This window comes from Fusarium phalaenopsidis, assembly GCF_050370095.1.
Source record: "Fusarium phalaenopsidis strain FUZ10S chromosome Unknown contig_32282, whole genome shotgun sequence".
Lineage (NCBI taxonomy): Eukaryota > Fungi > Ascomycota > Sordariomycetes > Hypocreales > Nectriaceae > Fusarium > Fusarium phalaenopsidis.
Genome location: NW_028145415.1, coordinates 791,381 through 817,635, shown reverse-complemented (window position 1 = coordinate 817,635; position 26,255 = coordinate 791,381). Strand labels below are relative to the sequence as shown.

Below are 26,255 nucleotides of genomic sequence, written 5' to 3'. Positions count from 1 at the left end.
AGTTACAGATTTAGTAGTGGTCAGAAGCAACTTTGGTGAAGCGTTCGCCAATTTTCGTCTCAAGTCAGCTTTCAAGCTCTGGCCAACAAGATGCTTTCTATTCGTGATACACCCTTCAGCGGCCCCTTTGGCTCTTTCAAGTCCTCCCATAACCACTTCGATTATTCGAGCAGCCGAGACTGCCGACGTTCCGTGCCCCTTCCAAACCCCGAACTCCCTCCACAACCTCCTTAGAATCTAACACATTCCCATCGAGACACCAATCTCATGTCTCGATTCCACTACTGGGAGAATTACGAGAGACAAGTTCCATCCCGAACCCTTGCGGGTCCTTAGGCCCCGCATGATCTAGATCTCCTGAGACAACTGTCCCAGAAGAGGAAACCCGGGGTGGCGGTCCGCTTGTCGGGCCGCTTCTTAGCAGACGGGATCTTGACGTGGGTAACGGAAAAAGGAATTTAATTACTCTTCCATGATCCCGTGAGACCGATTTATAAATCAAGGGATCAGACCCGTGGACACGGTTTTGGGTCCGCGGGCCGGGTATTGCCCCCTGCCAGGCTGTTGCTATGTGGTCTGAAATTGCTTTGTCGTATGAGTTGCATTATTGATTATCCTGAATCCTGAGTATCATATCACGTTCCCATCTCTTGTCAATATGTCCACTACTCAGTCTGTATCAAAATCCGCAACCTCTCAAGCATCCTCCTATCAAACCTAATAATAATGACTCTGCCAGCTTTGCACCCGATCGCAAGAGTGTACCCTAACACCGAGTATTGACAGTCTCGACAGTCGGTCGGCAACTTGAGTATGTCGTGGTCTCGCCACTTGACCCAGCATGTCCTGACATCGACTCTAAGTTCTTGACGGAAGTGAATGACTTGATGAGACCGGTGAGGTATCAGGCCATGCACATCCGATGGGAGGGAACACTCTCCGACACTTGTGAGAAGACCTCTGTCGCCGGGCAGGAATGAGAGCTGATGAATTGCATGAGTTAGGTCCATCACCTTGAATAGACGCTCCTCGGTCTGCCAGTTCCAAATCTGGGCCCATGGCACGGGGAGACGGCTATCTAGAGTAGCCGCATAGGATGTAGCAGTCGCCACGTATGGTCCCTTTTCCGAGAATGCCGCGAAGGGTACCTTTGCCAAGGTCGAGTTGGTCTCTTCTCCAAGCTTCGAGATGAACCGTCCTTCTGGCAACCTCCATATACACAGGTTGCCTTCCAAATCTGTTGCCGCCAAAGCGCCATCGACCGAGAACCACACCTTTCCAAAGTTGAGCTCACGAGTCCCCGAGGTGCTATTTTGGTCGACGATGAGCTTCTTGGTCTGTAGGTTCCAGAGTTGGAATTTGCCTGCCGCGCTGTCCAGGTAGTGCGTTGGGCGAATGCTTGCTGCCATGAATTTGGAGCAGGGGGACAAGGCCAAGTGCAGAATCTCATATCCGGTGGTCGGAAAGACGTCCTGAACCTCAAAATTCATGCCCCTGCGGTTCCACACACGGATCTCGCCGTATCCATTCAAGCCCGTGACGATGCTTCGCGAGTCCGGAGAAAGGGCAAGACGAATGGACCCCAGCGCATCCTCAAACTGCCATTCACAGTCCCCGGTCCTTGTACTCCAGATACTGGATGTTTTGTCAGACTGCCCCAGCCCCACGAGGCTTGAGTCATCAGAGAAGACGATTGAAAGTTTGGTTTTATCGTACTCCATGGTTGAAAACTCGTGTAGACATTCTCCTGTGTTAGCGTTCCATATTCGAAGCATGTCATCAATTGACACTGTTGCGATCATGGTGTTGTCAGGAGAGAACTTGATTTGATGTATTGTTCCGAAAGGGTGGTGTGGCTCATCGACGCTTCGCTTCCAATCCCAAATACGGATGGTCTGGTCCATGGAGAAAGATGCGAGAACCGCACCGTCGGGAGAAAAGAGTATCGAGTTGATGAGACCCGAGTGGCCTTGGAGGATATTGACGCAAGCATTCTCAGACAGGCTCCAGATCTGGATGGTCGAGTTGAGTAGGGCCAAGGCTACGAATTTCGAGTCGGGCGAGAAAACCAGTCTTTTAACATCCGACGCAAGGTTGTCGAAAGTGGACAAGCATCTGCCAGTTGCGGAGCTCCAGATCTGAACTTTCTTGACCGAGCCCGTGGCTATCGTTTCCGAATCAGGAGAAAAGGCGGCGACTTCAACGGTTCCTAGGCCTTCTCCGGCGTCATCTATCAGCTCGCAGAGACGTGCGCCGCTGTTTCGACCCCAGACATGCATGGACTTGGAGCTCCAGGAGTAACCGCCTCGGCCATAGATATCAAAATAGAAGTATGCTAGCACCATATTTGAATCAGGCGAGATCAAAGCCCTTTCATAACGGTCAAGAGTGAACGAGGTCTGGCCTGTGCCGGAGTTCCAGAGTTTGGTTGGTATGCCATTGCCGTACGAGATGATTGTCTTGAGATCAGGCGAAAAGATGGCTTCACGGACCATGCCGCCCGGTGGCATGAGTTCCTGCACGCATGCTCCCGTATCCCGGCTCCAGGAGTATATGGCCATATCACTCGACACGGCTGATAAGAACCTAGAGTCGGCTGAAAAGGCCATCGAGGAGATCTCGCCGTTATCCGCCATCAACTCGTGCACGCAAGCTCCTGTTGCTAAACTCCAGATGCGGATAATTCCATTGATAGCAGCAGCCGCTACAACCTCTGCATCTGGCGATAGAGCCGTGGCGCAAATGGGAGCACGGGTGCCTTTGAGTTCGTAGATGCACTCTCCTGTGTCCCAGTTCCAGACTCGGACGGCTCGATCCAAAGAGGCTGAGACAAGGATTGAGGAATCCAGTGAAAAAGCCACGGCGTTAACCGGAACTTGGTGACCTTCCAGCACCCTCAAACATGTGTCCCAGTCGGGCTCCACTGATGGTACCAGAGTAATCCACGGGGGAATCTGACTCCTGAAGGCTTGTCTGATGGGGCTGTTCTTTGGCGCAAAGACCAATGCAGAGGAATACACCTGCAGCGGAGCGAGATTGATGCCAGTCGCGTTTGAAACCAGGAAGCGCATGGCATCAGCAAGGAACTCGGAAAGCCGCTGAGCGTTCTGGGATTGCGACTGTGACTGAGACTGCAATATGTCAGCGAACAGAGTCGAGTAAAGCAGCCGGAGTACATACCAGGGCTGTCTGCAAGTTAGTGATCAGCTGCGAAACTTGCCATGCACGGTCAATCAGGGTCAAGGCCTCGATCCAGACAAGGAAATGGTGAGTCAAGAAGTCATAGACAAGCATGATATCCTCCTCCTCGAGGCCAGCCAACTCCTGATGGTACACCCAATGCAGGCATGCGTACTGCACCACGCCCGGCAAACGCTCATCGATCAGTTTACGATCCATGTCCGAGCGACGAGTTCCGGGGTTTTGAACTGAGCAGATGTCAGGCTTGAGGTGATCTCGCATCAATCCGAAAGAGCGTCTGGCCAAGTTCCTTGAGACAGCCTTTTCATCAATCCAGAATGGATTTTGCGCACGAGTCGCCGTGTCGACGAGGTAATCCCTGAAGGACAAGTGCAGTGTCCTGACTGGGGCATTTGGAGATTTTGGAATGCTGAGAACTGAGTGAAGCATGTCGAGCCTGTCGTCGATTGTGCTCTGTGGGATGTCGATAAGTCGTGATAACGTGATGGTAGATAGAGGACTGGCGAGGGTGACGATAGCACCGACGACTCGTCGAAACTCTTCAATGATGTGTTGCCTCTCATCGGCGGATGCATCGGCGAGTTGTTGGCTCAGAACGGGTGAGTAGATGATGTGCATCTTGGAAGCACCTCTCCTGTTCTGGTGTTGCAACACCTTTTCCAGCTGTCGAGCAGGACTACCATGTTTCCGATCGTTGATGAAACGGCAGATGGTTGCTGCAAAAATGAAGAGAGGGACGGCGCTTTCGGTCAGTGATTGAATCTCGGTAGGCTTGGGCCAATTTGGAGGTAGTTGGCGGTTTTTGGTGACGGAGGAATTCCAGCCTGTCCGAATCTCACTGAGTTGGTATTGAAGGAAAAGGGAAATGTCGCGCTCAACGACGCGACGAGGGATCTCGTGGAGAATACAGTCTTGCCACCTGCCCTCGACAGCGCTGAAGCCAAGTCGCACTGGCAACTCTGGTCGGCTGGTGACAAAGACTCGGAGTCGTGGGCGTTGAACATCTCGAGTTTGAGAAAAGAGGTTAATGATAAGCTTGATGTCCTCGTCTCGTTCGCATTCGTCCAGGGCATCAATGACAATAACGAGTGGTGTCCCATCTCTAAAGAGATGGGCGCAAGCAGAAAAGGCGTCAAGAATGAGGGTCTTGAACTGTACTTGTGCGGCCTTCCCAACAATCGTAGGATCGGAATCGAATCTCTCCTTGATCTTTGGACCCAGGGCTGGTTGACTGAGGGCCAATTGGCGTGCTATTGTGGTGAAGAGCTTGGCCAAGTTGCCTCGATCTGTCTCACCCCTCTTGAAGAAGAAGTTGGCTCCAAGCAGACCGTGGCTGGCAAGTGAACGGGCGATTGTTCGAGATATGGTGGACTTTCCCGTCCCCGCCATACCATTGAGCCAGAATATTGTTTTGCCATTGGGGTCGTAGATCCAATTATTTATGTGGTTGAGGAGTTCGACTCTGGTGTTTTGTAGGCATGTCGGGTTATGTTGTTCGGCTCGAGAATCGAAGGAAGCGCCGTCTGCGAAGGGGAGTCGGTCGATGGCTATTCTCTGTCGGTCAACCTCCATCCTTCTTCGATCAACCTCTACTCGTCGTCGGTCGTTTTCGGCTTTGTCATCCATTTTGAGGATCACGTCGCTGTTAGGCGCGGGTCAGCCCGAGTCTAGTCGGACGGGTAGGGACGGGAGGGTCAACTTACGCGACGTCCACCTGAAGGACATTATGAACGATCCCCGTGCATCGCTCAAGATCCAGAATCGCCTCCTCGACTTTTTTCTTCTGGAAAGACCACATCAGACTGCTGAATCTCCCGCGGTTCGACAGCAATCCCTCCAGCCAGAAGAGCTGCGCCTTGCCATCACCCATTGCCTGGGCGAGCTTCCTCGAGGCATGCAGTTTCGCCCCGCGCGGGCTTTGCAGTAATTGTTGAACATGTTGTGAAACCGAGTTCAGCTGAGTGGCGGCCTGCAGAAGTCTCGCTCGCTCGGGCTTGGAATTCTTGACATCTTGCGCGTACTCGGACAGCCATGCGATGACCTTGACGGAGAGATCGACGACGGCGATGACGTTTGCGGCGACACCAAGACCTTCCATCGTTTATTAGTATCAATCGGTCGGCTTCATCGCTGGCGATCGATCGCTGGGAGGGAGATTGGGAGTTGTCTGTCTGTGCAAAGTGCAATAGAAGGAAGGATTGCGGCTGAGTGCGGGGGTCGCGAGTTCTGGACCAGGCTGCCATGGATGCTGGGAGGGTTGAAAAGCTGCTAATGCAATGCCCACGTGATCTCTCACGATGAGGCCAGCTTCAATCAAGCTGGCTTCATCAAGAGCCATCTTGTCCAGGTTGTTTCTCTTCTTTACATGGTCGCGCTCAGATACGAAAGTCAATTGCAATTAATCGTTTGTCTGGATATAGCGACGTCCCCACTCCCGCGTAGACTACCTTCCTAATGAAACCCGCCTGCCAAGACATGCACAGTGCATTGGTGCCTTGGTACAACCTCACAATCGGGACGGGCGGCCGACTTGTGTTGGCTGCATACTTCCCCTGCCTAACCGAGTACGAAAATAAACCCGGCGGGATTTCATTTGCTACTCAGAGTTCGGTTCGGGGCCCAAAGATGACTGCATATACATCCCGTCCTCTGTGCCGTCTTCTGTCAGTTTTCCTTAGCAGGGTTTAACCCAACCTCCCCGACTACTGCAAGCTGTCTAACTTCTCAACACTAAACGAGGAACATGATATGGGTTGAGCGTTTGACAGCATCGCAAAGACAATTTTATAGGCCAGCCCTCTATCACTTGAATTGGAGCCGCTTGCTCACCCAAAGTTAAGCCCACGTTACAGGGCATCCAAGTGTTTGCTCTGACTTGCCATGAGTTATTCAGGAAAAGGGGCGGGATCAGAGCCTGCCGCTGCCAAGCACACTCGAACGTAAATGAGCCTATGAGGCCCCTCCATCCGAAACCACAACGGGAAGATTTACAGGGAGATTGCTGACGGCAGGAGAGCTGTTTTTGCCATTGGCAGCGATAAAACTTGCCAAGGCAAACAGGGCTGGGCTTGCAGAGTTGTGCTCGGGTTTTGCAGGGGCTGTCATGCCTAAAAGCCCTCCAGCGCCTCGAGCTTCCTAGCCGCACATTGTCACTCATTTTCATCGATTCGCTATGCGGCAACTGATATCAAGCAAGTCACTTCTAGGACAATGGATCTTCGAGATTGGGGCCATTGCCTTGGCCTCGGCTGCCGTTGCTGCCATTGTGATCCTCCTTATCAACTTCGATGGTGAACGCGTCTTTGACGGCCCAATGATCACCCTCAACGCCGTCATCTCCACCTTGTCCACAACCAGCCGAGTTTGCCTCCTCGCCATGCTTGCAAGCACCATCAGCCAATGGAATTGGCTATTGTTTTCAAGCAAGCCTCGCCGTCTTGTCGACTTTGAATACTTCTCCGCTGCGAGCCGCGGTCCTTTGGGGAGTCTCAGGGTCCTCTTGGACCTTCGTATTCTTGGCGGGTAATAACTGACATCCAGCAATTCCTCAAGCAAAAGTCTGAGACTGACAGCCCATGCTTTGACAGACCTGTAGTGCGAGTCGGCGCCCTCGTCACCATCCTCACTATCGCTCTCGACCCTTTTGCTCAACAACTCGTACAGCTTCAAGAGAGAATAAAGGAGGGCGAGGCTCGCGAATCTGAGGCTTCAATTTCTACTGCGGATAGTTATTCTCGAGGTGTCGTCAATGTGCCTTTGTCCTCGTTTGAAGGCAATGAGGGCACCTTTACTGGTAACTACCGTTCTTGGAAATCAAAAGAGTCAAAAGATCATTTCAAGCTAACTTCTCGGTGTCTACCTAGTGAAGAATGGCAGTCTGGTAACCGAAGATAACGATATGCTCTCGACAGTAGACCCAGATTCCGGGATGGACATCTCAATTAAACTCAGCTACGCCGACGTTGACCGGGGACTCAAACACCAAGTGGCCTACAACTGTTCCACAGCCGATTGCGAGTACAAACCGAGTGACTCGTTGGCTGTTTACAGTCGGTGCGATGACATAGCATCTTCTTTGAAGAAGCGCGTGGCCCGAAGAAAAAAACTACAGATTGCCGAATTGGTTAAAGACCAAGAATCGCCCAACGGGGCCAACGAGTGCACGGAATATTACCTCCCTAATGGTCTGTACCTGAGCAACCTGGACGGAAACGATGACATATACTCGCCATATCAGTTGTTATACATGGTCATGTTCGGCACCGGCCATCAAAACAGCACGATAGCGATGACCAAGATGGACACTCTGATATGGGCCCAGAGTTTCATCACGGTTGATAAGAGCTCTCTACAAAATGGGGTCTTCGAATGGCCGAAGGTCAAGGTTGTTGCTCAGGAGTGCGCACTCTACTACTGCATCAAGCGATACAAAGCTGCCGTCAAGAACGGAACACTAGAGGAAAATTCGACTACCCTCGAGAACCACAGGCGTATACAGGGCTCCTGGCAGATTCAACCTGACTTCGGTATTGAAGAAGAGGACTTTCCCAAGTATGCCAACAATTCACTCGCCTGGAATCCGGCCGTCGCCTCATTTAGGAGGAGTGAACTCCTGTTGGGGGACGAATCCCGGAACTGGACCATCGCTTCAGATTCCGTTTATAGCATCAGCGCCTTGATGAAGCAGACATTTACCAAGTGTATGGAGACACGAGAAAATTGCACAGAAGAAGACGACTTAGATCCTCCGCATGGGTTTGTTGCCCGCAGACAGTCCAACCCTCCCATCGCTGACATGTTGCAACACGGCCCTGGGGACTTATTTGAAAAGATGGCCCGCGGAATGAGCGTCACTATTCGAAACGGGGCTGATGAAGGACAAAATGTGACTGGCACCACCTTTTTCCCCGTCACCGTCTACAGAGTCGCCTGGCCATGGATTATCCTTCATCTGCTGGCTACACTGGGCAGCTTGATGTTCCTTATCGCCACCATCTGGTCGACGCACAAGGCGAAGCTACCGGCCTGGAAGTCGAGTGAGTTGGCAGTCTTTTCGCAGGTGGCTGCGGCGAACGGAGTGTTTAGTGGTGGGGAGACGTACCATGAGCTTGAGGAAAAGGCAAAGGCTGTGCCAGTTGTCCTCCTCGAAAAGAGGGACCGGGAAGAGGGAATTGTGCTTGAAGACCGTGGGGTGTCAGGAGATGTGTCAGGGGAGGATATTATGTTGCCGACCAGGAGCCCATCGAAGACAGGATCGTTATTTAGGAGAGGGAGGAACAGGGGAGAGTATGAGAGTGTCAGGGTAGATAGCCCATAAGTGTAGAGAGCAGAGAAGAAAACGAGAGAGGGAGATTGATCATGAGAAAGAACGAGAGCCCCCGCTTTTAAGAACTTTAGGCATGTTTTCTGAATACCTAGTGGTGTTCTTGCCGATTAACTACGTACGTGACGGTGCAAAGACAGGTAGGTTCCAAGTCAGATCGGCAGTGTCGAGTCAATACACTACAGTTACAAAGATAGGTAAGACTTTAGCAAGACGGAGCCCGCCTCGGCCTCTCTGGCCTCGGTGTCAGCAACTTTGGAATCTACAAGAGTGTCATCAGCTTGCAAACCGAGAAGTTGCCCATTGTGATGGATCTCATGGCGTATCCTGGTTGTGATGATATGTTATTGGATCTGGTGGAGACGCTGGCGGAGAAGGGTGTAATCAAGACTGTCAAGACTGGGCGTACAGCTTTCTGAGATAGTTACCAGGGATGGCAAACGAGTTAGATACGGCGGACCATTTGTTGAATTTCGGGTTGGTCTGTAACAAGATACATGGATTAAACTCGGGTCTGCATTGGAATACAGTCCGCATGGTCTGGTTCTATCGTCTCGCAAATCATGCACTCGCATCCATTTCTTTATACCAAAAGCCAAGTGATCATGCTAATCCAGGTGTCAATTCAAAATGATGACTATGAAAGACTAGAAAATTCACCCAACATTTACTCGAAAGCAGCTCCCGTGATGCATTGCCATTTGCAACAACACGTATACCATGAGACTTATCGCCGTCACTCAACAGACTTCTATAGTCCAGGGAAGGCCTCAGCGTCGAAATCCAGCTTCTGCACCTCACGGATGAACTGGTCCTTGGTCATGCGCTAACCGACACCGCCAGTGGTGAAGCGGATGTTCTTATCGTCCGCTGCCTCGGTCAATGCGACGACTGACTTCTTTTTTGTCTACTTACCCACCGCAGCTCTTCCGAATACTTCTCAAAAGTTAACTTCTTCGCTGCTTCCAGCTGAACTTTCGCTATGGTCGGTGTTGTGGCCCTTGCTCGTCGGTAACTCATAGGTCTTGACGACCTCGCCATCCGCGTCCTCAATGATAATCTAGCAGTGCGTTAATATACCGCGGTATATAAACAACATGGAGAAATCAACAGACTTTGTTACCGATCTGGAAGGCCCTGGCAGGCTGGTGTCTTCGTTCATTCCTGCGCCCATCCATTTCAATATTATACATCTCGCCACTAGGGGATGTGCTTTGCAATTCAGGGGTTTCTTGGCGAAGAAGTCGCACTCTTTGGAAATCGGCAGGCTGAACGGGAAGGCTTGTCACTATTGTCGATCTCTGGCCAACGGGCACAGATTCGGCATTATTGCCTTGCAATGGATCCAAAGTTTCTGAAGCCTCGATAACAACCTTCTGTGTGCGGAACCACATCCTGCAGTCAGGCCTCGTGCTAGACGGGTTGAGTGTCACAACTATACATAAAGGCATGATGACTTGCTTACCATTGAACTGTGACATCTTCCGGCACATCTGTCACCAGATTGCATCGTGGACAAGCGCCAGTGACCACGGTAGAGGCATTAAATATCATGCTCATGTTAATCTTCATCCCTCTTCGAAGGCAAAAGTGAAGTGGCCGATTCGTATCGAGATCTCGCCCTGATGAACTCTCTTCGAGGGCGTATTCTCGCTTCAGCACCATATCATAGCCATTGCGGCCTTTAAAGTGGCCCTTGAGCAAGCCATAAAGCACCTATGGTGGGTTAGATATAACAGTACATTGTACTTAGAACTAAGAGTGCATGCTTACTTCCCATTCTAACGAATCAAGCCATTGAGCCGGGATGGGAAGTTCGTTTCCAAGGGCATCCTCTAGGATAACGGGAAGCTCCTTAGTCGGGTCCAGTGGACGAAGGAACATGGAGTGGGACGCCATGATCTGTAGATTGACAACGGTTTGGGAGATCTGAATGAGGAGCGCTTTTACTTCAAGCATGCCGTAGAACGTGTCCTTGGCCAGCCCTAGAATATCCCGGCTGCTCTTCTCCTGAGTCACAAGCTGCTGACTCACATCTTCAAGCTTTTTAGCTTGATTCTCACTCGCTCTGCTTTGAACTCGCAGGAGTTCAAATATCTCCTCGCGACTTTGGCAGGTGTCAGACACCAGCTGTCGGATTTCTTCGATTCGACTACATAGGGTGGCATTATCAACTCGGGCGGATTTCCTAGTGAGAGCTCATGAGTTAGCATGGCAGTGCAATCACCTTGTGATTCCCTTCTGCAAACTGACCTGGCAGCGAGTGTGGTCAGAAGTGAAAGCCTCTGGATGCCATCTTGCAACTTTTCCCGGGTATACCGTAGCCGGTCTTTCTCCCTCATCGACCACTCAATCTTCCTATATATATCATTAATCTTCTTGCTAGAGCCCCCAATACGGAGACTCTCATGATATTTCGGTTCGACATGTTCCAGGGTATCTTGAATAAGAGATCCACATTGCTCTACGACGGACTTAACTGCCTTGTCGAGGCCGTCCAGATAGGGCGAAAACTCGTGCTGCTGATACGTCGCTACAACCTGCGGAATCACATTGTCAGACTTCTCGCCATCAGGAGAAATAGACACATTCAGACCAACCTGCATCAGGATGCGGACAAAGGCATCCAGGTCCTCACGGAAATCCTGGTACTCTTTGGCGCTCTCGCCAACGACCCTGCTTCCAACACCGATGGCACGTCCCAGCTGAACGGCAACCTGGCAGATGGCAATGATATCGCCCAGACTGCCGAACGTGAGAGCGACTTCCATGATGAAGAAGCCACGAGGCGGTGCAGCATAAGCACTTCGATAGCTACCTTACCCAGGTACGTAAGTGGATAATTAACATCAGGTAATGTAGACGCAGCAGACGGGGGTGCCTCACGAGGCTCTTTCCCCTCTCTCCTACCCCAAAAGGCAAGCGCTGGGACCACGTGGTACCCTGATCTGTCAATCCTTTTCAACCACCGACATTTGATATTAGTCGTATATCTTTAATTTACTATTTATTATAATAATATTAAAGTCTTAATAGAGAGATTTATACATCTTCTGAAACAGCATGTCTTACTATAAACTAAAGTTAAAAATAATTATAAGTCGTAATTGTATCGTATCGGAGCCTGGGGTTATCTAAAGACCCCTGATCAAGTGACGGCCCTGATTCCGCCCTCTCGACCATAAAAATGCAGCTAAACTCAGCTGCAGTTAGTTCCCGGAAAAGCGGCATCCGTGGGCTTTCTCAAGGCCCCTGCGGCTGTTAAATGAGGCTGATCTGGCTGGCGCTAGAGGCCATGATTGTGGCGATTGGGCTCAACCCGGCACCCATATCCGAGGAATTCCACTCCTGAGCCTATCAGAGCGAGGCAGATCTCAACCCCATCATACCAGCCTGCAGGTCGTCTCCCCGGGTTATCGATGCCGTGTGTTCAGCTCGTTTCACTAAGGCCAAATTGGGCGTTTTCCTTGCAGAAACGGGCAGCCTGCCAGTTGTTTAAAGATGGGGTAGCACGTCGTCAAAGACCCCTGGATGCTTGGCATCTTGGGTTTGACTCAAAATGGCACTCGCAAGGAAGGCAGTGTTGGTATTGGCAGCGTGCACCTGGATAACCTCTGCGGAGGCTCAAGATACATTGCCAGTACTTCCATCATGCGCGGTAAGCTTCCCTTCCCGAACTTGCTTAACAGTCGACCACATCTGCTAACACTCTGTGGTGCTGCAGACATCTTGCTTCACCACTTTCGACGGCCAGTCGCCATCAGCGAACACAACATGCAGCGATCTAGACATCAAGTGTATCTGCCAAGATGGCACATTCCTCGATTCCATGATCTGTTGTCTGCACGAAGCCTGCTCTGATAGCGACCGTGAAAGCGCTGAGGCTTACTCAAGATCTCTATGCAAGAGTATGGGCGTCACGATGCCGTCCGGGCTGGGATGTTCTACAAATACTTCATCATCAGGTACGAGCGAAGGGACTTGAATGGGTGGCAGTCCAAGAGAACTATAACTGACAAAACGAAAAGCAACGGGGAAAGCGACGAGCGCCGACGGAATTTCTCTCCCAACAGAATCGAGCGGTACATCCTCCGATAGCAACACAGGGGCTGGTGGTAGTTCGTCCGAGAACAGCTCGGGAGGCGACTACGGGTCTTCCAGCAGCCACCACAAGATACATCATAGCTCGAAAGCCGGCCTTGGTGCTGGTCTCGGCGTAGGACTCCCTGCTGCCGCGGCACTAATAGGAGGTATCCTCTACCGTCTCCGCCGAAAGAAGAACCCGCCAGCTGCACCAGCGACAGCGCCAACTTTGACGAATGGTATAAATGAGCTCCCTGCTGGTTCAAATCTTTCCCAATTTCAGCCTCAACCTCAACCAGTTGGGACTTATCCTCAAGCCGGAGCGGCGGCCTATGGAGCACTCGAGAAGGATACTAGTCATATGGGAGTAACCACAGCTTCATCTCCAGTCCATGAACTACCCCCTCAGCATCACCCACAGTCCGGATTGCCTCCATACGCATCGCCCCCTGTCCACGAATTGCCCTTGACTGGATGGCAGCAGCCTGAGTTGCCGGGAAGCACCGTACCGCCTATACATGAACTGCCACTGAATCCGCATTTGAATCCGGGGGCACCGGGCAGTCAACCGCATTAGAAAGGGTGTTTGCCGCTGGGAAATGTGGAAGTTAATGGATGAGTGGGCAAATGGATAGGACAGTCTTGAGACACTAATTATCTTGAGCGCAACGCTCAAATACATGGAAGACGCTACGTGGATAAGAATCAACACGGCTAGCCACATGAAAGATTCTCCTGTCACTCAACCTCGTCTCTTGAGTTACTGTGATTGACCCAGACCCCTGTCTGAATGGGCTGTTTCTCAGCCAATACCAGCCAACTTTCTGAGGACGAGAGGTAAGAATACCTCAGTCGTCTATTAATTCGTTGTTGGTTCCCTAGTTGGGCGAGTGAAACCCATCAGTCGGGGCCACAGTCAATTATCCTAGGCAGTGAAACTCACACATTCTCTTTGTCCTCTTCTTCAAAATCTATTTTGTGGAAAGATATTCGATTGAGGATATGGAGGTGGAGGATATCAGTGGTTGTGTGTCATGATGGGGAAGTGAAGTGAGATCGAGGTGCGCTTGCTTCACTGAAGACTGAGTGGTGCTTTTGTAGTTACAGCAAAACTGCAGTCGAATAGAGCAGCTGATCTAATATGAGGGGTTATTTGAAAGTTAGGCGAGAAGTGCAACTGGGGAGATGATGATTGGACGTGGAGGCAACTTGCACAACTCCGCAGCGCGATGTTGATTAGAGGACACTAACGCAACTGTGAGGCCTACATCTGCACTGTAAGCATGCATGAAAACTACATCTTGGGATGGAGATGTTGGGCATCAACACTTTCTATGCTGATTCTGCGTGGAAGAGACCATCGCACGAAGGGGCGCGATCCAGTATGGTATCCAAGTTGAGATTTACGTTAGAAGGCAAAACCAAAAAGATACAATGTGAAGTCATTATCCCATAATGCAGAAAGTTTACTCCGACTACAGCCGGCCCTATGAATATGAAATAACGCATCTTTAGATGTGGATCAGGACATAAATGTTGAGTGCAAGGTGTGTGGGCTTGGGAGTAATGGTCTTTCTAGACACTTCAGTTTCATCCGTAACGCTGGAGAAAGAACCGCGAAAGACGACGACACGAATTTATAGACTGTGAAAGTGGTTGGGTCGAGAGTCTGGCACCCAATACAATCGCCCTCCGGCTGTCTGAGGACGGATTCACTGCTGGGCGTTGTAGGCGTTGTGGGCGTTGCGCATAAGGCTGTTGTGGAACAGAATAGACCGCTATGCCAGAGGCAGAAGTGGACGATATGTTTCAACAGGTACCGAGTCAACATAGGTTATACATGCTACTTCGCAGATGTGTATATGATAAGTGACGCTGCCGACGCGAATTGCGCCTCGTTGTGTTGGCGGGTGTTCACACTTCGCATTCGCACTCGCAAAAGTCCCCGCAAAGATACGCCCATACTCGTTGAAAGACTATGCACAAATCGCGACCATATCTGCTTTGACGAATCCTTTACAGAAGGTCTTAGGGTAGGTAGTGGAAACAAGCCACATCGTCATTGACCTTGGCTTGATAACAGACCTGCTAACCGTAACAACCACCAGCGCTCTGAGCTTGGAGCTTGGGGTCTATCACGACTGTAATGGGAAACTGAAACAAGGTAACATTTCCACGATGATTTATCAATGCCAATGACTCATACAGTGTTCGCAAAACAACCATCCGCTGATGCTCTAGAATAGAAGACGTCATCGACTAATGACTTCCCCAGTGGTGACGGTCTATCCGTCGATCGCGTCGAAATAAGCCAGTGGATGATGACCAAAACGGTTTGGGACGGACTCTATTAACTCCGTTATGCTTACTTGGGCTTCTCGATCTTCCCAGGACCAGCGATACGAGACAAGAATGCTGAGGAATGCGTCTCAAGACAGCAAGCTTACGTGCGCAGCACTATGGCAACGGCGCGGCTCTACGCGTCCTCTTAGATCACGATGAAGTCATGACGTCTACTATTTCACCAATCCTCCCCAGTCTAGCAGAATCCTTTGAGCAGGAAAAGATATAAAACCCGCATCCACAGTCCCGAGTTTTGCACTATTAGAATCAAGCAGCTACAACAACACTACACAACTCCCTTCTCAAGTATCAAAAGTCTCGCACATACTACAAAATATCACCCACCATGTCTGGAATGATGCCAATGGAGAACGAGCGCGGCCAGGGCATGTCCCATGCCACAGGCGATTCCAAGGTTCCCACAGCCGTGCAGCGAAAGGCACCCCAGAGTCTTGAGGAGAAGCTTCCCGAGGCTGTAAGTTACTCGTCAGACGTGCAAAGTACAATGCACTAATACTTGCAAGATCCATCCTACTGGCTCCGAGCCCGGCCAGTCCACCAACAAGTCGCACGCCAAGGGAGGAGGTGAGGCTTCCATTGTTCCTCAGAAGCTACAGGAGAAGCTGCCCGAGAGTGTGGAGAGGGCTGTTCCCAATGCCATCCATGACACAGGTGATACCGGTGGTTTGCACAGGAAGAAGTAGATGGTTGGACCATCGGCCATCTCACAGCGTGTGAACATCTGCTGTAGAGCAGCTAGCGATGAATTAATAACACTTTATCATCCTTTTTACTTAGATTAACTGCATTGAAAAAATCTCGAGGCACACGGCTGTAGATTACATATATTCATAAGTTGCTCAAGTTGTATGAACCGATTAGGTTGTTGGATGGTGGCATTTTGTAGAACCGAGTTTCACGGAGATGAGTTGATATAAGTAAGCAAAGCATACCAATAGCTCCCATTTACGTCGCCCCAAAACCGTTACAGAGCCAAGAAGACGCCTGTCGCCAAGATGACGGCTGCCGTGATCGCGTGGCTAACACTAGCCTTGGCTGCCTCAGTCTTGGCCTCCCCTTGGACCCCTTCATCCTTGGCGAATTGTCGAATAATCCAAGCATCGCCCAGTCCAACAGTGGTGCCCAAAATGAGGCAAATTCCCAGACATTGTCTCACAGCATCCGACGCGGCCGGGTTGGTCTGACACACCGGAGACAGTTTCCAGAACGCGAAGATGCCGAGGTTGGCAAGGCCTCCGCCGATGTTGCGGATGCCGTAGGTGTATATAGCGGATCTTTGGAAGGCTTCGGCATGTGGTGAAGGGAGATTCTTATCGGTTGGGGAAGGGGCGCGCAGTCCAAACATGCGGATGGCGTTGGTGGGCGAAACGAAGCTGTAGACGCCCACTCCAACACCGGTTAGGCCCAGGAGAACGGGAAGAGCGGGTACCACTGTATTGAGGGTAGTCATTGTTGAATATTTTGACAGTATTGTTGGCGATTGAGAAGGTCTGGATCAAGAGAGGCTTGAGTAATGGTTGATGAGGTCATACGCGGGTGAGATGGAGGCTGTCTTAGGCCCGCGGATCCGGATTTTGTCAAACCCGGCGAGCTAACTAACCGATAGCTGGAGTGATCGCGATGGCCTCATTGGTTAGTCTTGCTGGTCCTGGGATGACTCCTGATGCTTTCGGCAAGGCTATTGACCTTAGTCGCATCTGAAAGAGCGTGCCGTAACTCAGCTTTGTTACTGGCTTAATTGGCTGGGTTTGATGAATGTTGAGGAGCTACCATGCAGAAGTGTAATGATACCAACGAATTGGAATTTTGAGACACAAAGAGGTCTCGATCTCGCTGGAAGAAGAGGGTGTTTCTGAGCAGGCCACGGGTCAAAATTCTTGAGGGGGCACAAAAAAGAGAAAATACGTTACAAATAACTTCATTGATAGCCTGGTAGATTCGAACATCCAGACATTGTGTTATCAACCTCGAACTACCGATGTTGGTGGAAGTGCCTGTCCTAGTTACCAGTGGTTCACTCTTGTCCGTCGTTATTACCAGCAATCACCACTCCAATGAGTTGGGTAGATATTGGATAGAGACAGGACATAAACTTGGCTGCATTCACTGGTGGAAAGATTGTGCAAGATGCTAACCCGTTGTCTGTCGCGACGGGATATCTAGACGTCACAAATGATGTTGGGCTAGCCTTGTCTAGAAAGGAACCGTTCGCCCTGGCCTCTTTCGAGCGAGCCACTGACAGTTAAAACCGCAAAGTACAAGAAGACAAGGATAGAAGAACAGAGCTATGCAATGTGCCGATGTCGGAAAAGGACTCGGCCTGTTGTTCGTATCCGTTTTTCCGGCCGTTGTCATTCCCAACCCCTCAGGATCAAGCTTAAACTTAAAGAGCAACTAACATAGGTAAAATGGCGATGGATAATTCCACCAATAGTTGGCTCACCTAGCTGAATAGGAAGACGATCGTCGCATCCCCTGCTGGGCGAGTCAGCGGTTCCCCGCATCGACAACCTGGTGAACCACTTTTCCGGCCGGCTTGGCGACCCCATACTACGTCGTAGTATGGATCACAGAGGGCCTTGGTGGTATGAGGATCAAGCTGCAGATGCAGCTGGTCGCTGGAAGAATATCCCGAGGTCGGAAAGGAAATGCGTCGAAGGCCGAATATTTAAATAAGGATGGGGGTCAGTGAATGCATGAACCTCGCTCTCCTGCGTCTGGCAGCTGGTTCCATTCCCAGTCTCTCACGCGGCGTCCCTATTCCCATCATGCATTCCTTTCGGGCTCTTTATCTTGTGGGGGCATTGGCTCTGACTCTTGTCAAAGCTGTGAGCCTCCCCGCAGGAGTCCCTCGCGACTTGTCAGAGTTCCGCGATAAACATCCCTACAAACCACCACACCATGGCCACCGCAAGATCATCACTATTCGCCCATCTAAGAACGATCATGACGATGCGTCGGGGAGGTTCAAGAGGGGTGTGTTGAAAGCTAATGGTGGTGGCACACTGTATCTACCAAAGGGAAAGACGTTTGTCATCGGAAAAGCTCTGGACTTGACAGGGCTCAATGACATTCATATCCACCTGGACGGCGAGATTAGGGTAAGAATTCTCCTCTCGATTAAACATCGCATATACTGAACATAATAACAGTTTACGGACGACGTTGAGTACTGGCAGGAGAATGCCTGGTACCACCCCTTCCAGAAGTCGATTATGTTCTGGAAGTGGGGAGGTAAGAACATCAAGATCTATGGCGAGGGAGTTATCGAGGGCCAGGGGTACGCCTAATTCTCATTTTGGGTGAATGGAAGCTAACAAGTACCCAGTCAGCGTTGGTGGAATGAATTCGAGGCTGGAACAGGCTCGTGAGTTGCTCTCATCATTCCCGTCTTTATCATGGCTTACCCTTGTGCAGCATTCTGAACCCTGACAACAAGTACTACCGACCTATTCTCTTCTACGCCGAGAATACAACCAACTTGGAGATTTCTGGAATCCACCTCAAGGACTCCCCGTGCTGGAACAACTTCATCGTCAGCTCCAAGAACATCCGATACACTGACGTCGTGGCAACTGCTTTGTCCAACAACGGCAGCATCATCCCGAAGAACACGGATTTTATGAACACCATGAACACTTCAACTGTCCATATTGAGCGAGCTTGGGTCAACATTGATGATGACTGCTTCTCGCCTAAGCCCAACAGCTCTGACCTTTACGTCAACACCATGTATTGTAACGGCACTCACGGCCAGGTAAGAGCTCTAGCAGGATGTGTGGCAGATCTCCGATCTAACTTGTGTTGCAGTCTATGGGTTCGCTTGGCCAGTATGAGGGCGAGGTTTCCAATGTTCATGACGTACATATTGAGAACGTCTGGATGCTGAATGGCGACGTGAGTTCATCCCATTTATGTCTCGACTGTGCAAGCTAACTTGTTGCATAGTACTCCGGTGCCCGTATCAAGGTCTGGGCTGGTGAAAAGACTGGCACAGGATATGTCAACAACGTGACCTTCAAGTAGGCTACCTACTCAATTGTGTCCGTAACCAATACTAATACCGGCCTTAGAAACTTCTGGGTTGCACGAATGGACTATGGTATCTTCCTCGACTCCTGCTACTTTAACAAATCTGCCGAGGAATGCAACAAGTACCCCTCAGGCATGGATATCACAAACATCCACTTCGAGAACTTTACAGGCTACACCTCTGGAGTCTACGGAAACGCTGTTGCTCGTCTATCGTGCTCAGCGAGCGAATCCGCCGTCTGCTCCAACATCACTCTCAAGGATTTCAACGTGGAAACACCCTGTGGTGGGAAACCTGTCATCATTTGTGATGGAATGCATGGCGATATTGGAGTTGACTGTGTTCCGTACGAGAGCGAGGAGGCCCAGGCAGCGTTGAAGGCGAAGTGCAAGACGCCGATTGTCGGGATTGATACTGATCCTTGGGGAAGCGGAGTTATAGAGCGGAAGAAGGATACGTTTCATCCTATCTCGCGGGAGATTGGCGACGACTAGATACGAATCCTGACGGAAACCTTGCCTGCTGAGGATCTACTCTGTTGCTGGTGGCGATGCGGTAAGGCCAGATATACCGTAAGATCTCGCGAAATTCGAACAAAACTAAGTGCAACTAATGCAAGTTAATGCAGGCTAATGCAAGCCAGCTAGCCATGCTATCGAATCAGCTTACAGTAATTGATGAGTCAGATCTTTTAGAAATAACCGGAAAGAAGTTAGCCAATTAGATTAAGAGTTAAGGCGGCTAAGAGTGGAAATATAAGGACGCCACTTTGTTCGAATTTCGCGAGATCTTACGGTAGATAAGTGTATTTAGATGCGATCCCAGAGGTTGACATCTACGAAAAAAATCGTTAAAAAAAATGCAGGTCTGAGGGGACTTTGGTATCGTTCATAGTAGTATCAAAGTCTCGTGAAATTCCTATGGAATCTGGGTACATATGCCAGCACCTGAAATGCGAAAACTGGTCTCCTCATTCTGACACTGGTTGCCCAAATTGATCAATTGCGATAGCACTGTGCAGGCGCCAATACATAGCCCGATAGCTATTGCAGTAACCTAATCCCCGCCTCGAGGGAAACTCTCACCCTAAGAGGTACTGACTGTACTGTGCATTGCCACGAGTAATGAAGTGCGGGATACTGTACCGCAGCTCCGGTCGTGAAGGCAGCCAAATTCCCTCTCGTCGGGTTCTCTACGTCACGATTTGGCGATATCTCGTGGCACGCTAACGTCGTAATTCGATAATGTTTTCTTATTACGAGCCTGTCAAATCCGCCCAACGGTCCTGTAGCTACAACCTCCTTCACCTCCGGTCTTCATTATCGAGGTTATCACCAGGAAACCACAACCGTGCTTCTCACCAATTCGACTATCCCATACTACCAATATTATTGCAGCTTTTCTTGATATTACCGAACGGCTGGCGCTCTCCTTCTACACATTCATCCATACCAAAAGGAGGTCCAGAGAGTGGCCCCTTACGGTTGCTTTCATCTACGACCGCAAGGTGGAACACATTGCACATGGTGGATCACCACATGAATATTCCGACCTGGCCGACGACGTTACCATTGGGGGAATCACGGAGGCACTTGAAAGACTGGGGCATCGCGTCGTTCATGTGCCTGGCCTCAAGGCTCTCATCAAGGATATCGCAGCACATAAGCACAAGAATTGGGATGTAGTCTTTAACTACAGCAAGGGATCACATGGTACAGCTCGGGAGTCGCAGGTACCTGCGCTACTTGAGGAGTACCAGATTCCCTTTACATTCTCAGATGCTGAAACACTCGCCATCTGCAGCGATACGGGAAAGACCAAGGTATTTCTGCACGATCTCGCCACCATACTCTTGACGCTCAGCGATGATTACAGATGGTTCTGGATCATTATAAAATCCCAACGAGTCCATATATTGTGGTACCCAAATTCGGTGATGATACTTTGGATTACAGCGAAGTCAAGAAACTCTCCTATCCTCTCTTCGTAAAGCCTACCTCCTGCTCACAATGCAACGGCATCACCTGTGCCAATAAGATCCTCAAACCGAAAGATCTGCAACACGAGGTTGAGAAGCTCCGGTCGCAATTCAAAGACCAGGAGATACTGATAGAGAACTTTCTTGGTGGGGGTGAGTTCACACTCGCCATTTCCGGCACCGGCGAGGATTCCGATGTGCTTGGCATATCAGAACTTATATGGGATCCCCACACGTTGAGGGCGAAGGACATGATTCCTGTCGACTTTTCTACCGAACTCTCAAGAATGGAGAGGTCCGTGAGCAAGGGATTTATGCTTGAAGACTTGCCCTTGAGTGATCCTCTATGGGAGGGAGTCGTCGAGCTCAGCCTCGAGGCCTACACAGCCCTAGGATGTCGAGACTGCGGGTGTGTTGATATTCGACTCACTTCCGAGGAGCAGGGATCACATCCTTGCGTTATAGAGGTAGCATCAAGTTGTAAGGCACTTTTTTTACTTTCTACTGACGCTGGTTCAGGTCGATCCTATCTTTGAAATGCGTCCCAACCGCTCTCGATACGCTTCGATCGCCAAAAGCAACGGGGTTGAATACCACGACATGATTCAAGACTTTCTTGATAGTGCAATTCGGACGTATGAGCAAATGGAACGGAACTTCAGAATCTAACGGCTGGGCTTGGAGGCAGGCACTTCGTTGGCCAGAGAATGACATGGTGCCAGTCACTGGAGCAAGCAACACAGTTGAGTAAACATAATGGCATCTTAAGGTCTGTGTCTATGAAATAGCAAGGCCATGGAGAATGATATGGAAAGAAACAAGGCAAAAGCTTTCTGTTCATATGAACTGGATAGTCTTTAGCTTGACCAACCCACATCTCAGACTCATCTGAGCGGATGGAATGTGCTGCTGTGAGTCCCCGAGTGCTGACAGAGAAATCTTAGCCGAGATGGCTTTAGTCATCCAGAATTTCTTTGACCTCATAGTTCTTGTTCGCATACACGAACCAAAGAGTCCCAGTCACAATAGCAATACCAGCAAGAACGACAGAAGCGTAGTTCATCTCATCCGCCACAACGGGAAGATAATAAGGGAAGCAGTAAAATACCAATGCAACCAGCGTCCATGCAAGCATCGCCACGTTTGCAAGGAGTCCAAGTTTGGGATACCAAAAGGGCCCATGCTGAAAGTTCGGTCGACCTTGTAGCAGCATTAGAACAACAGGGATGCTGTAGCTAATGTATTGGAGCAAAAGGCCTGTAGAGATAAGAGAATTAAAGGCTAGCTCTGAGCCCAGATACAGGCACCCAAATATGGCGGTTCCTGAAGCCGACCAGAGCAGAGACCACACGGGGGTATGCAACGGCGCCGGTGCAAGCTTGCTGAGGTGACGATGAAGAGGGAATCCTGCCTCACGGCTAATCGTCCACGCAAGACGGGATTGCCAAGTTTGGATCGACCATACTGCACCGGCTGTGGTAATGAGGACTGGCACCCAAAGGCCGACGGCCGCGGCCTTGCTGCCCGTGATGTGGTAGAAGAGAGCGACGGCCGAGTTATCTGCAGCTCCATCGATGCTGGTTACATTGATGAGAACTGACGTGACGACGAGGAGACCGGAGGTAAAGCCAACGATAATCGTCCAAATGAGGGCCTTCGGAATATCGGTACTCGGTGAAGGCATCTCTTCTGCAAGATGCGTAGCGACGTCGAGGCATGAGAAGCTCCAGTTTGCACCATTCATTCCAATGATGAAAGCAACTCCCTTTGTCCATCCTGAGACGTTGACTGAAGTAGTGAAAAAGTCTTTCGCAGAAGCGTGTTCGTCCGACATGGCGAAGAGTGTGATGAAGACGACTGCGATGGTGACGCAGCTAAACAGAAGCATGACCTTCGAGATCTTTGGGAGAGCGTGCTCAAAGCTCGCGAAGCAAACGGTGATAATGTTGAGAAGCTGGAACCCAACGAAGCCCATCCATCGCTTGTAGACAAAGTTGGGGTCAAGGAGCGAGATGATGGCGCAAGCACCAGTCGGCACAGAGAGACACGCCGAGGCGCCTGTCGCAACAGCAGCGAGCCAACTGATGACTGCCGTGATGTAAGATAGAACACGCCGTGAGTGTGGTGGCGCCAGTCGGTTCACCCAGATGTATTGGCCACCGGGATGAGGCATGGCGGAGGCAAGTTCAGCAAGAGTGGTGGCTGTAGCCAAGCCGACCAGAGCCATGACCACGAAGCCCCAGAAGAACAGTGGCGAGCCTCCCATAGGAAGAGTGCTGCCGAGGACGAGAAGAAGTCCAACTGCGGTGTTTGTGGTTCCATAGCCGATGCCAAGGGCAGATAACGTCGTGAATGGCTTCAAAGTCTGGATAGTGACTTCGCCATATGTCACAGATGCACCCTCTGGCGCTTCACTGTCGGCTTTTTCGGGCATGATTAAAGATTGAGTAGCATTGAAGAACAATGAAAGAGTGAGAGAGTGATCATTTCTTAAAACGCGGGTGTTATCGCGTTGAATAGATACTCCGAGACATGGAGGTGGAGAAACCTGACCACGGGATGGATGCAATGCGATCTTCCGACGATAAGCATAAATGTGTCACCAGTGGCTTGGGGTGATGTGCGGGGGCGTAGACAGCAAAGAGATTAACCGAGGCAGTATCAAGTGAATCGCTTCTGTGTTGCGATACAGAGGCAGATGGTATTGGTTGCGCGTATGTTCCCAATCGAGCAATTCTTGGAGGAGACAGGGGTCCAAGATAAGCCCCATGAAGTCTTCGAGCAACCTTGGTCCATTGGTGGGTGACTCTTCTACCTACCTTGTTAACCAAAAGGCCAATAAATTGTAGCTTTCCTTGCCGGTGCATATGTAAAATATTGCGTGCAAGCTACAGGAGTTTTCAACCGACAATGCTGCTAACGATCGTATCGACTTGCCGAAGTGTGCATCCTTATATCGACAGGGGCATATCGACTTCCCTCGCGAGACTAGGTACTTGTAACTCCCCATACAATATCTCAAGGAGTTCACCAGGTCCAGGTTATCCCATATATGAAGCTTTGGACAATCTTAATCTTCCCATATCGCTGGCCTCGTCCGTCCATCACTATATCATTTATCTTCTCGCGCACCCAGGATGCGGGTCCTCAATATAGAGTGGATAGGTTTTTTATTCACGTTCTATGAACCCGGCAGAACGCTCCTTCAACTCTATGGTACCCATGCATCGTGTGCCTGCAAAATCAGGCTTCATCAGAGGCAGTCTGACGACACAACCGCGCGGCAAGCAAACAAGAGTCCGGGGCCGGAAGCAAGCGCCGTTCAATATTAGACTGCGTCGATTCAAACTACTTACTGACGCGTAGCATAAGTTCCATAAGCATTGTAACCTCGCCTTGTCGCGTCAAAAGAGATGCACCGAGATGCTGGGGACGTCAGCGCTTGAAGGGTTTACGCGTGCGCTAATACGTAAGTACCGTACGACACAGCTATGCATATCCAAGAACTACATCAAGCATGGTACTCGGCCTCGCGCCTTCGGCTTCATTTGCCGCGCATTTTTGTATGAGACGCTGACACTTTGAGCGACAGAGGGGGCCAAGCGTAAACAGCCAGCCTCCTCGCCGAGTCGGCACCGTGGATCGGACTTAGGCTATCTCCGCCACGAGTGACGCTCATGTTAACTCCTAGAAGCATGTCATGTCAATTAAAGACTCTTGATGCCCTCAAAGAATTGGAATTGTTAGTAAAAACAAGCACAAAACTTCCAACTCAGTTAAAATGTCCTGCCCCGATTGCTTCAAGGGAAGTATCCACGATGGCGAGCCTCGAGGCAAGACCATCAAGCTACACGATCTCGATACCTACGTCGTCGAACCCTCCGAGGGCAAGGAAGTCAAAGGAATAATCGTGGTCATCCCAGATGCCTTTGGCTGGAAATTTGTCAACTGTCGACTCTTGGCCGACAACTATGCCGACAAGAGCAACTACAGGGTCTACATGCCAGACGTAATGATTGGTGAGCGCTATACAAGCTTTTTTGGTGTCCTTTACTAACTTGGCAGGGGATGCCGCTCCCGTATCTGCCCTTGACAGCATGCACATAGCCATGGCCCCGGGAAATTGGCTCAGGCGAGGGTAAGCACGCCTCTTACACGCCTTGTACTTGATGCCACTAACACTATCACAGTTATAACTTGCTCCTTGCCCTTTGGGCCGTAGTGCCCTTCATGATACGCAACCGATTCAGCAAAACCTATCCCATCACCAAGAGCTTTTTTGAGAAGCTTCGAAAAGCTGAGGGTTCTACCCTTCCCGTCGGTGTAGCTGGTTTTTGCTGGGGTGGCAAGCTTGCCATTCTCCTATCTCACGGTGTCGAGGTAGACGGCAAGCCCATTATCGATGCAGCATTCACCGGCCATCCTAGCGGGTTAAGCTTCCCTGGCGACTTTGAAAAGATCACAGTGCCAGTTTCGGTCGCTGTGGGTGATAATGACAGTCAATTTCCTCTTAAGACGGCGGGAAAGATGAAGGCTCTTGTCGAGTCAAAGTCCGAAGTCACGAGGGGTGAGATCAAGATATATCCAGGGGCTGGACATGGCTTCTGTGTTCGTGCATCCATGGAGAAGGAGGGTCTTGCGGAAAAGGCATCGGAGGCAGAGGATCAGGCTATTACATGGTTCAATACCCATTTCAAGGGTGGCCCATAGTCTGGCATACGCAGATGAGAAGTTCTCTGTTTCCCGGGAAGTGGTCGATGGTCCAGAATTTCCCATCCCCTAGCAATCATTCAAGTCTATTCTATCTCCCTTGGTACGGAGAAATAATTTCTGTAATGTCTACCACAGAATACTTCGCCAGTTTAGACTTTCTTGTGACAGAGGAACTCAAAAGGGTGTATGGAATGGTTTGCCATTACAAGTTGTCGAGACCAATTAGTTGCAGGTAGGGGGATATCACATGAAGCTACGTTATAGGGAAATACCTCAGACAAAATCTATATAAATAAATCACCAATATCATATAGAAAAGACATATCAACTATTCCAAGCTCACCTGCTCCCAAAGACCTCCGAGTTGCGCCGAAAATCCCGGGTTCTTGCCTGGTGTCTCTAGGGTAGCCAATCTGGCACAAAGAGTGGGGCAGCGACTGAAGGCCGGCCAATTATGAGGCCAAATGGTCGACCCCTGTCAAGTTGGGTCACGTTATCAGCTGAAGAGTAAAATCTCACTCTCTCATCATCTCATCTCACGACGCCAATTGATCGCAAAT

At 50.3% G+C, this 26,255-nt stretch overlaps 8 protein-coding genes across 8 annotated transcripts; 4 read left to right on the top strand and 4 right to left on the bottom strand.

Moving 5' to 3' along the window:
• Window positions 1-665: 665 nt before the first annotated feature.
• On the bottom strand, window positions 666-5,299 carry LRP88_02024 (uncharacterized protein; the record flags this gene model as incomplete). Its single annotated transcript, XM_083238695.1, has 4 exons — window positions 666-2,209; window positions 2,489-3,107; window positions 3,181-4,774; window positions 4,905-5,299. The coding sequence occupies 4 exons, from the start codon at window positions 5,297-5,299 to the stop codon at window positions 666-668; spliced, it is 4,152 nt and encodes a 1,383-aa protein (XP_083105803.1).
• A 1,074-nt stretch (window positions 5,300-6,373) lies between these two features.
• LRP88_02023 (DUF3176 domain-containing protein) lies at window positions 6,374-8,943 on the top strand (the record flags this gene model as incomplete). The annotated part of the gene is made up of 5 exons (XM_083238694.1): window positions 6,374-6,723; window positions 6,789-6,994; window positions 7,065-8,387; window positions 8,620-8,642; window positions 8,734-8,943. The coding sequence occupies 5 exons, from the start codon at window positions 6,374-6,376 to the stop codon at window positions 8,941-8,943; spliced, it is 2,112 nt and encodes a 703-aa protein (XP_083105802.1).
• A 521-nt stretch (window positions 8,944-9,464) lies between these two features.
• LRP88_02022 (uncharacterized protein) lies at window positions 9,465-11,295 on the bottom strand (the record flags this gene model as incomplete). The annotated part of the gene is made up of 5 exons (XM_083238693.1): window positions 9,465-9,584; window positions 9,640-9,937; window positions 9,990-10,240; window positions 10,298-10,631; window positions 11,000-11,295. 5 exons carry the CDS (start codon window positions 11,293-11,295, stop codon window positions 9,465-9,467), a joined length of 1,299 nt encoding a protein of 432 aa, XP_083105801.1.
• A 4,001-nt stretch (window positions 11,296-15,296) lies between these two features.
• LRP88_02021 (uncharacterized protein) lies at window positions 15,297-15,654 on the top strand (the record flags this gene model as incomplete). The annotated part of the gene is made up of 2 exons (XM_083238692.1): window positions 15,297-15,425; window positions 15,475-15,654. The coding sequence occupies 2 exons, from the start codon at window positions 15,297-15,299 to the stop codon at window positions 15,652-15,654; spliced, it is 309 nt and encodes a 102-aa protein (XP_083105800.1).
• A 281-nt stretch (window positions 15,655-15,935) lies between these two features.
• On the bottom strand, window positions 15,936-16,421 carry LRP88_02020 (DUF4267 domain-containing protein; the record flags this gene model as incomplete). Its single annotated transcript, XM_083238691.1, has 1 exon — window positions 15,936-16,421. The coding sequence occupies one exon, from the start codon at window positions 16,419-16,421 to the stop codon at window positions 15,936-15,938; it is 486 nt and encodes a 161-aa protein (XP_083105799.1).
• Window positions 16,422-17,739: 1,318 nt separating this feature from the next.
• LRP88_02019 (pectin lyase fold/virulence factor) lies at window positions 17,740-19,498 on the top strand (the record flags this gene model as incomplete). The annotated part of the gene is made up of 8 exons (XM_083238690.1): window positions 17,740-18,072; window positions 18,124-18,188; window positions 18,236-18,251; window positions 18,304-18,338; window positions 18,389-18,728; window positions 18,782-18,868; window positions 18,920-18,993; window positions 19,045-19,498. The coding sequence occupies 8 exons, from the start codon at window positions 17,740-17,742 to the stop codon at window positions 19,496-19,498; spliced, it is 1,404 nt and encodes a 467-aa protein (XP_083105798.1).
• A 2,439-nt stretch (window positions 19,499-21,937) lies between these two features.
• LRP88_02018 (amino acid/polyamine transporter I) lies at window positions 21,938-23,416 on the bottom strand (the record flags this gene model as incomplete). The annotated part of the gene is made up of 1 exon (XM_083238689.1): window positions 21,938-23,416. One exon carries the CDS (start codon window positions 23,414-23,416, stop codon window positions 21,938-21,940), a length of 1,479 nt encoding a protein of 492 aa, XP_083105797.1.
• A 1,347-nt stretch (window positions 23,417-24,763) lies between these two features.
• On the top strand, window positions 24,764-25,692 carry LRP88_02017 (dienelactone hydrolase family protein; the record flags this gene model as incomplete). The annotated part of the gene is made up of 3 exons (XM_083238688.1): window positions 24,764-25,001; window positions 25,090-25,120; window positions 25,173-25,692. 3 exons carry the CDS (start codon window positions 24,764-24,766, stop codon window positions 25,690-25,692), a joined length of 789 nt encoding a protein of 262 aa, XP_083105796.1.
• Window positions 25,693-26,255: the final 563 nt, after the last annotated feature.